Source organism: Cryptomeria japonica, chromosome 1, assembly GCF_030272615.1.
Source record: "Cryptomeria japonica chromosome 1, Sugi_1.0, whole genome shotgun sequence".
Classification (NCBI taxonomy): Eukaryota; Viridiplantae; Streptophyta; class Pinopsida; order Cupressales; family Cupressaceae; genus Cryptomeria; species Cryptomeria japonica.
Genome location: NC_081405.1, coordinates 656365419 through 656375857, shown reverse-complemented (window position 1 = coordinate 656375857; position 10439 = coordinate 656365419). Strand labels below are relative to the sequence as shown.

The 10439-nt window shown below is 36.1% G+C and overlaps 1 protein-coding gene across 1 annotated transcript; it reads right to left on the bottom strand.

Annotated features, from left to right (window-relative positions):
• Positions 1–368: 368 nt before the first annotated feature.
• LOC131858306 (uncharacterized) lies at positions 369–10033 on the bottom strand. Its single transcript, XM_059211505.1, has 5 exons — positions 9905–10033; positions 9506–9817; positions 8703–8834; positions 575–743; positions 369–418 (listed from the first exon to the last, which is right to left on the bottom strand). The coding sequence occupies exons 1-5, from the start codon at positions 10031–10033 to the stop codon at positions 369–371; spliced, it is 792 nt and encodes a 263-aa protein (XP_059067488.1).
• Between the last annotated feature and the right edge of the window lie 406 nt (positions 10034–10439).

The window sequence follows — 10439 nt, the reverse complement described above, 5'->3', positions numbered from 1 at the left end:
GATTCAAGACCATCAAAAGTGACTACAAGTTGTTCCAACTTGTCCTTATCCGCCTTAATTTTATTATCCAAGTCTAATCTTAGTTTAGTTGTGTTAGTGCAAGACCGGTATATGCGACTACATTGACGAAGAGCTTCATCAATCCTTGTGATTTCTTCTATCAACTTAGCTTTGTTGGATGTGATCATATTATCACAGGTGACCTTTCTAGTTGTATTATAAATTTTAACCAATTGTTGGTTTGACACTTGTTGAAGAGTTTTGTACTCTTTTGCAATGTGCTCAGTCAAACATTTCAACTTACTAGATGGAATTGCAACCTAATCTATCTTGCATTCTGATGCAAGATACTGCAAAATTGAAATAGCCTACTCAATAACCTGCTTATCCTCTGATCCTTCCTTCCTCAATTTTTGAGCTGCAACAAATATCAAATCAAAACTACTCAGCTGCTCAATATTATTATTCTCAAAATGATCAAAATATTCTTTACTAGATGAGTCAAGTGCCAAAAATGAGGGACCAACAACCGGTGAAGGTGTCGATACCCTAACTTTAGTCTATTCAACCTAACCTTTCTCCTTTGTCTTCTGATCAATTGCATCCTTTACCTTCTCCTCAGGACCGGTGGCTTCACCACTTGGTGCAGTTATTTCTGCAGCCTCTACCTCATGAACTTCAATTATATCAACATCAATTACCGGAGGAGGATTGTCTTCTACCGGTATGTTTATCTCTACATCCTATACATGTGATACTGTCAGAGGAATGTCCTCAGTTAGTTTTTGTTCCAAAACTGGTGGATCTCCACCTAGTATACCTTTACCCTTAGCATCAACGGGGATGTCTGGAATGTCAGACTTAGGCAATGTATCTGGTAATGTAAAGAAACCTGGTTTATCAACAATGAATTTAACCCAAGCCTCATGAGTTTCCTTAACAATTTCATTTACTTTTCCCACCATAAGACTTATATGTCGGTGTCTACTCCAGAAAATCATTTTATTAGCAAAATCTAGACACTGTTGCATCTCATCTCCAGTAATAGCACCACAAACAGTTAATAATTCCTTAACCTTTATGTGTTTATCTTCCTCAATAGCAGCTAACCTCCTAGCATCTAACTTATTATACAAATTTATTGGTATTTACTTCTCAATCTCAAGTAAAGATTTCTTATATATGTCTAAGTATAACAAAATTGATTCCTCTATCTCCTTTTTCTCTTTATCATCCATATCAACATAGTAATGTTGTATGTTACTCAAAATACCATCCTTTGTAATTTGATCAATTAATTCAGCAATAAAAAGAGGACCAATAACCTTAACACTTTTACCAGATTCAAGAGTTTTATCTAGATCTATTTTCTTCTTCTTACCGGGGGTGGGAGAAGACTTGACCAGTTTCCTTTGCTCAGTAGGCTTCCTCTCCTTCAAAATTTTCTTCCTGAGTTGTTAGAGGAGTAACTTTGGTTTTCTGCAGCTTCCCTTCCTTGGGCTTCTTCCTTAGAATCCTTATGTAGATCTTAGGAATCTTCAGGGTTTCTTCCTTAGTCTCAGAACTAGATTCAATAAGAGCAATAAAGGTCTCTGGTTTCTTCCTCTTTGATACACCTTTGTCGATTCCTACTTCCAGAGAATCCTGTATAGCTATTGAAGGAGATGTCTCTTTTAAATCAATGATTTGTTTGATCTCAAAGAACATCTTCTGGATAGCCTATCCAACCTTCTTTATTTGTCCTTCCCTTTTCTTCTTACTGAAACCTATCTTCACTACAGATTCCTTCTGCTTTGCAGTACCGAATGTTTTCTCCTTCTCATCAGCCAAGGCATCTATAAGCATCTTGGCATAAAGATCCAAGATCTGTGCATCAACCTCATAGCCCATTTCAGTAACCCAGATAGTTCTAGGTTGCACTACCTCCATTAAGGTTTCATCCTTATTGACCATGAAGCATATGTCAGTAGAGTATTTGTCAACTATATGCTTAGGTATCCTTTCCCTCTTCTTCATTGCTTTCTAAAATGCTTTGAAATAACCCCACATAATGGAGTCTCTGTCCTGTCCCAAATTCCTCAAGACATCCTTAATTTGTTTTCCTACCAGTATATCAAAGGCCCATTGCCTCTTACCGGATCCTGATATCTCATTTAAAAATAAAAGAATTAAACAGACAATGAGATTCCCATACCAGAATGTACCTTTCTTTTCCCCCTTAATCTTTCCCAAATATGAAATCAATTTATTGCACATCCACTGACGTAGATCATATTTCACATTTTCCTTTACCATCTTGTGGGAACAGTAGATACAAGAACTGGAAACAGAGTTCAATTGGTTGGAATATTGAGTTACCTTGTATCTAATTACCATGCTTGCAAATTGAACATCTTTACTCTGATGGTGCTAATCTGCATCGACCGGTTGTCAAAGGTGGCACCGATTAGCTTGTTCACTTCATTTTTTAGAATCTTCCTCCTACCTGGTGTCTATCTAACCTGGGGTAAACCGGTGATAGCATGAATTGCCTCCTTAGTGATTTTGTAGGGTCATTCAAGCCACATGAACTCGCCATGGACTCAGCTCAGCACATACTGGAATCATCTCATCCTCGAACTCGAGCATCTCCAAAACATCGGTGAAACCCTGATCCTTCAGAAAGAATTTGAAATTCTGGTTTGATCAATCCATCCTTGTTCAACAAAGTGGAAAAGTACATTGATTTAATCTCCAATGATCCCATTTCCTCCAGAGTATAGTGCATATATGTTCTCACATCTGCCACATAGATAACTCTGTCGGGAACCCTAGAAAATGTGTTGATGGAGTCATCAACCTTTGCAATTTGAGGGCATTGCTTGAATTTTGGACGTGGATGATCCTTAATGTCCACCACAATAGGGGTAGCCACATCTGCCGAAGCAGGTGCAGATCTAGAATCCATCACGATTTCAAAAAAATAGCTTGAAAACAAAGAAAATACCTCTCAACCTAAGCCGATGAAAACCTTTGAAAATCCGCTCAGAAAATACTGGAAATTGCTGGAAAATGCTCTTAATTGCCTTGATTGCCTTAAACTCGCTCTTCTTTGCTCTAAGTGTTGTAGGATAAAAAATAAAGCAACTTGTCCTTTTTATCCTGTGAAACCCTAATTTCTTCTTGATATTAATGCATGTTGGCATATCATACCGAATTCAAAATCCATTATCCCAATGCTGGTTATCCTCCAAATTAACCTCACCAAGATCTGAAACAAGCTTTCAAACCTCTACTAGGGGTAATGCAGAATCTTTCATTAATTTGCCTCCCCCTAAGGCTAATGCCTCAGTTACCAGATGTGTTTCCTATTGATGCAGGAACATTCTTCTATGTCGGTTGAGTAACCACGGAATTTGCCTCTATTGATTGATCATTAGATTTCCTAACCCACTATTTAGCATGAGCTTGTTGGATTTCGTCAACCTTTTTCTTTCCCCTCTCATTGGATGTATCATTCCCTTCTAGTGTATTCTTGCTTCTGCAATATTTAGCAATGTGTCCTATTTTCTTGTATGCATAGCAAGTAACATTGTTCTTCGTAATTGCCTTGTTGAGTCCTTGACCATTCTTTGACCTACATTGATTAGCCATATATCCAAACTTTTCAAATGCATGACATCTCATATTCATTCTACAATCTTCTATCCTATGACCATAATTCTTACAATTTGAACACTGACCGAGAACTGCATTATTATTCTGATTTGCTCTATTCATGCATTGACTTTCTCTATGACCAAACTTATTACAAACAAAGCATCTACCATTAAATTTATGTGTACTGGGTTGCCTTATTGGTGATCTTTGATTCTGATTGTCTTGTAGATTCCCCTGATTTGCAGTACTGGAGCTCTCTCCATGCTCAAATCGAAGACCTTGAGTGTCTCTAGTGTCTCTTTGATCCTTCAATAATTCATCAAGCCTTGCAGAATTGACCATGAACTTTTATTTTTTTTCATCAGATCACTTCTTAGGACTGTCACCATTATTTACAACTCTTTCTCATTGTTTTGTGATTGCACCAGTTCAGTTCTCAACACATCATTCTCATGCGCCAACCTAATGCATTCCTCAGATCTGTCTTTCAGAGATATAGCAAGATTTTCTTCATTCTTCTTCCAGTCTTAAATCTCCTTGGACATCCTCATGGTCATGGCTTAAATTTCATTCTTCATGACATAATTATCCTGACTCGGCTTCTGACATAATTCCTAAAGGGAATTCTTCTCTTCAACATCCGGATTTTGTAAGAGTTCCTTCCTTTTAGCTTGAGCAGATGATAACCTCTCCTGTAGGGTAAGGATGAATTCCTTTGCAGAATTCAACTCATCTTGCAGCTTCAAGTTCTTTAACCTTTCAGCATCATAGTTTTCAAGTGCTACTTCAAGTTCCTTCTATAGACTTATCTCCATGGATTTTAGATTCAGGATCTTCCTAAAGTTGTTAGAATTATTCTGAGGCACCAAGCTCTGATACCAATTGTTGGAATCGAAGAACACTGAGAGGGGGGGTGAATCAGTGTTTTGTCGACTATAATATTTTTAGCCTTATTAACAAATCCACTTATTAACCGGTATGCATAAAAGAAAGTAGAAACAAGTAATATTAATGCAACCACATGAATCAATACCATAACATAGAGATTTATAGGTGGAAAACCTCAAAGAGGAAAAACCATGGTGGGATTGGAGACCCACAATATCTATCCATTGTCCAATTGAATAAATATTACAAGAGGGGCCTACAGATGTAGGAAGGCACACTGCTCATCACAAAAGGAGTCTCACTAACTACAGATCCAAAGTACTAGATTACAAACAAAAATTGAACTTAGAATCTGCATTTGCTATGCTAGATGAGTTCCAGTTTAAGCATTGTTTGTACTGGTTATCTTGTAACCTCCCTTACTAGTAACTTAGATCGCTTCCCAACCCTCTAGACAAATAATCAAGACCGATTACAAATCTTTACATTCACATTCTATTGATCAAGATCTTGCTTGCATAACATCACATAGCCTATCGCATCTCTTATCTGTCATATCCATAAAATGACCTAACCCGAACTGACTGATATACCCATTTACATGAATAAACACAAATTCCTTATGTCGGCTTACAATCATATACAAAAGATATGAGACATGTCGGCCCAAACAAAATATAAACACAAAACTATATGACCGTTTCCGCTTCCACGCTTGCCGGATCAATCTCCTATGTCGGCCTTAGAATACCGGTTCCAAGTTTGTCGGTTGCATGCCTGTCGGTTTCCTAAATGTTGGTGAAGTGAATGTCGGTTACCTTGAATGTTGGATCTCCCATGAAGTGTGTTGCCATCAATGACAACACCTATAACACAGATGAGTGTCAATTGCCAACATATTCATATATATTAATATATAAAATATTATCAGAATGAAAACCCTCTTAATAGTTAATGCTCTCACTGTAAATGTCCAAGTCCCTCCAACCAATCAGAGGATCTATTGAAAGTTGGTACCTTCATCCCCTTGGTTGTTCAACATCTCCCTCAGGGATTCATGACATGGCTTAACCAACTCTCGTGGTTTTTTTATCTCTAGTATTTGTATTAGGCATTAATAGGTCGATCTTTTAGTGTAATGACAAACTTTGGGCCAACAAGTGGTATCAAAGCTCAAGTCACAGGTTCAAATCCCTTAGTCGTACTGGGGTATTATTGGAAGGTTGGTGCCTATCTTCTTCCCCTTGGTTCTTCAACACCACCCTCAAGGATTCGTGACATGGATTAACCATCTCGCTTTGTTTGTTTATCTCTAGTGTTTGTATCAGGCATTAACAAGTCGATCTTTTAGTGAAATATCAAACCTTAGGCCAACAAGATCAATAGTTGATACCTCCTCATTAAATCCAATCTCCTCGGGCACAAATTCAAGTCTAGTATTTATATAGCACCTTGCACCATGTGCATCAGTGGTTTTTCTATGGCTTGACTCTACATTGTCATTGTAGACCTTCTATAAGTCTTTGAGTTCTTTCAAGAAAGGTGTGTTGTCAAACTAATTATAGAAACATATATGGTCATATCTTACAACTTCTTTATTGACTCTTATTGTACCATCACTTAGAAACTCTATAAAATTGAAATTGGAATTGTTCATCGTCAAGATAACCTATAAGGCAACATTGAAAACATAAGTCTTTTTGAAGACTTAGTAAGTGCCCTTATAAAACCTTTATACTTGTCCTCATTTCTCACCTTCCAAATATTCCACCAAATTTCTGTTGTAAAATAAATACAAGACACAATATACTCTTTTCCTATTTTATTTACAGTCTTAGTAAGTATTTCCATGAAATTATCCTCCCTATTATCCCCCCAACTCAATAAGGTATCACAAAATATATTTCATAACTCCTTAGCATAAAAGCATTCAAAAATATGTGCCTAATTGATTTAGGCCTTTTACATATGGTACAAAGTTCAATATCATAAGAATTCAATTGATAAGGTGACCTTTTAAAAATTAACAACCACCTGAAACAAGCCTTCTTGGGTACAAGAGTACTTGACCATAATAGAATAAAAAAAAATTGTAACTATTTATCATCTAAATTAACATTCTAGAAATTGTTAAGATACTCAAAAATTAAATCAGAATTAGATAGAGGTTTGTAATTATCTTGGTTTTAACATTAAGAAGAAGATGACCATCTTGATTTAAAATCCTTATAATTATTAAGATTTTACACTCAATATTAAAGTGAAATTGTTTACAAGCTTCTCTCAAAATATTATACATTCGTCAATTTGATGGAGGTAATGTATATTCATAGCTTAAAGAAGTCCAATATTTAAGTTGTCCATTGTGAATAATATTATTGAAGCATTTAACTCCTTTTAGGGACCAATTCTTGGTTGAGTATCTCTTTAATAGTGCCAGAGGTTTACCTCTATGCTCTAAATTCCACCAAATGGATCTATGAGAAAAAATTTGACTATCAATGTTGTTAATGAATTGACAATTACAAACTTTATTCTTAATAATTTGTTAGGCCTTCAACAAAATTCTAAACACCTCAAATTAAGTAGGGGTTATAGGGTATTTTATAATAAGGAGATTACAAAAAGGCATAAGTTTCCAAGTCTTAGCATGCTTGGGCACAACCGACTAGATGTTATTTCTCACTAGTACTTTCAATGGTTCATCCCCATCTAGAGCCATGATAATTCATTTAACAACAAGTGCAATGCTATTTTTTCCTAGGTCCTTAAGGACTAGTCCCCCTAGTTTTTATCCATACAACATTGTTCCTATTTGATAGAGTGTTTTTCCTCTTTAACTAATTGGCTAACAAGAATAAACAATAGGGTGTATACCAGTTGGCCCAATCAAGAGAAAATGATAAAGCAATGATTCTGGATGAGAAATACCAACACCTGAAGATGAGTTGCCATTAATGACAACCCAGAATGCAATTTACCTTAGAAGGTGACTACTGGATGAGTATCTTTTGCCAACAATCTCCCCCTTTGGCATTGATGGCAACACTCATGCGAAAAATGATATTACCTCTGAGTGCTCCCCCTATCCTATACATCCATGCAGCTATATACACATGTACTCTCCCCCTGTGATATACATTTATTTTTCACTGTACTCCTCCCCCTTTGACATCAATGACAAAATGGGGTCCCCACCAAAATTGTTGTACACAGATATATATATATATACCATTTCCTATACATGTTTCAAAATGTTTGCATACAAAGTCTTCAAAAATGAAAAATAAGTATCCCATCCCTACTTAAGAGAATCTAGAATGGAATTGAACCCATTCAAGAGACTGGCATAGTACTTAATGGCTTGGGATTTAGTCGGATCCTCCTACTGCATATTAGCTATACACTCTATTTTATGGCATAGTGGGTTATCTAATCGGGGACCTATAAAATTCTGGAGCTCTGTAGATCACCTTATTATATTGTCTCTTTCCTTTTCCAACCTTAAAATCTAATCCATAACTACCAAAAATGGATCTTCTAAAGAACTGGTTAAGTTTGTTGTTAGATTATAAGAATTTGAAATCTATAGCAACTGACCTTTGCAATCCAAAATCTGCTTTTCTCTGGGTGCATTAAGCTTGGAAAAATCTAGACAAGTCTTATACACTTTACCTCCTTATGCTAATGTTGCATCAATAGACTATAAACAAGTTTGAAGTTTATCATTTTCTAATGCAATCATCTGCAAAAATGTCTACTTCCTAGCCTCAAAAATTTATCTTTAGCCTCAAGATTTGAAAGCTTCACCAAATAATCATACTGCTTAGGGATGTATTCAATAATTTCCTACAGTTTACCTGATGAGCTTGAGCTCTCCTTAGCCTAAAATTCTTGTACAAGTCGGTTCAAAACATCAAAAGTATTATGTATCAACTCTTTGTCCTTAGATTCTTCATGTGCCAATTCTTGAGTTGTTTGTGCCTGAAGTATTGTTGTAGCCAAAAATTTATTGTCGGTGACATTAAATGATAAGGCTTGTCAAAACTAATTGAAAATTGCGGCAATTTCCCTTTACCTTTTGATAATGAAGTGTCAATTTCCAGACTAGAAGGGAAATCTTTCTCTATCTTTTTGTCTTTGTCTATCGATTCCCTATCCTCTGAAGTCTTTACCTCATGTGCACCGGTGGCTTTGCCACTTGGTGCTTCACTATGTTTTGGTGCCTCTTCATAAACCTTATCATCTGAACCTTTATCTTTCTCAACCTCAGTCTCAACATCATGTACATTTTCTTCTGGAGGATTCTAATTATCCTCAGCTTCAAAATTGGACTCATTAGCTGGTGGAGTACTAACTGGTGGATTAGTATGCACATTCTGTTCATCTTTCTTTACGAGTTCCTTATCAGTTGGCAATTGAATGTTCTGAGATTGTACAAAACTTGGACTAAGCTCATAACCAAGACTCAAAATAATTCTTACCCATATATAAATACTCTCCTTCCAGATCTCTTCATATTTTTCAAGCATTTTATCTGGTGTTTGTGTTTGAATTTAGTCAAGCCTGTCTTATTTATCAAATCAGCAACCTCTGTCGAAGTTATTGATGGACAAAGATTAACTAATTATGTTTCTTTCATCTATTTGTCTAGATTTTGAGAATGAAGTTTCCTTATTTCATACAATTCCTTAGGCAAAATCTTCTCCAATTCAATCAATGTCTTACTAGAAGAATCAAGATATAAAATAATTGCTTCTTCTAACTGCTTCTTATCCTTATCATCAAAATCATCATAAAATGCAGAAATATTGTCCAAATTGTCATCATTAATAATCTAATCAACAATTTCCTGAACATCTAACATTTTCTGCTTACCGGTTCTCCTTTTGGCTTCCGATTTAGACTACTCATTTGTCTTAGGCTTTTTCTTATGTATAATTAAGATTTTAGGAGTCTTCCTAGGTGGATCCTTTACCTGTTCATTCTTTTGTTCTTCCTTCTTTTCTCTAACAACCCTAGAAAATACCCCTTTCTTCTTTGGAGCTTGCCAGATTTCCTCCTCTGAAGAAATAGTCATATACTGCCTTGCCATTTTTTGCTTCCTCTTCACTGATTCCTTCTGCTTTGGGCTGAAAGGCTCATTGAATGGTCCTTCCAGTTGTTTGGATGGCTCTGTAGTAACTGGGAACACATTAGGAGTGGCTTGAGCTTCCTTCTTAGCCTCTCTCTCCTCCTTCCTCTTCTGCTTCTGCTCTTCCTTCCTTCGGGCTTCAAGGATTTTGACTTTCTATTCAATTTCAGCCCTATCATGTCCTTCACTGATTAATTGCTCTATTGCAACCCTTCTCATTTTCTTTTTGATGGCGGGTGCAACTTGTTCTTGATGAAATTTCAGACCCTTCTCCTGAGTAGTACCAAATTTCTCTTCTTTCTCATCAACTAGAGCTTTCAGGATATGTTGTGCATATGCATCTAGTGTGGCCTCATTTACCTCATAACCCATCGACATAATCTAGACAGTTCTAGGTTGGACTGCATCCATCATGCATTCATCTTTATTGACCATAAAACAAATAGTATCCTTGTATTTTTCAACAATTTCTTTTGGAATTATTACTCTATTTTCCATTTCCTCTTGAAAATTTTTGAAAAAAAAGCCCACACGTTAGCCTTTTGTTGCTTATCTCCTTGTCGATCTAATATTTGTGCAATTTGTGTTACAACCGGTCTATCAAAAGCCCACTGAATTTTCCCATAACCGGGTACCATATTCAGAAAATAAAAGGTCAAACATATAATGAAAGAACCATACTAGAAAGTATTCTTCTTGCCTTGCTTAATCTTCTGTAGATTGGTCATCAACTCCTTCAACATTAAACACTGCATAAAACATAATATGCATCTTCTTT

What these genes read in the sequence shown, in the direction of transcription:
- LOC131858306 (XM_059211505.1), bottom strand. Translation starts at nt 10,033, where the DNA reads ATGGGTTATGAGGTAAATGAGGCCACACTAGATGCATATGCACAACAT. An exon ending in TGAAATTTCATCAAGAACAA is followed by an intron (nt 9,818 to 9,904) that starts GTTGCACCCGCC and finishes GAAATTGAATAG; the next exon opens with AAAGTCAAAATCCTTGAAGC. An exon ending in TCAGAAGACAAAGGAGAAAG is followed by an intron (nt 419 to 574) that starts GTTAGGTTGAAT and finishes TATTTGTTGCAG; the next exon opens with CTCAAAAATTGAGGAAGGAA.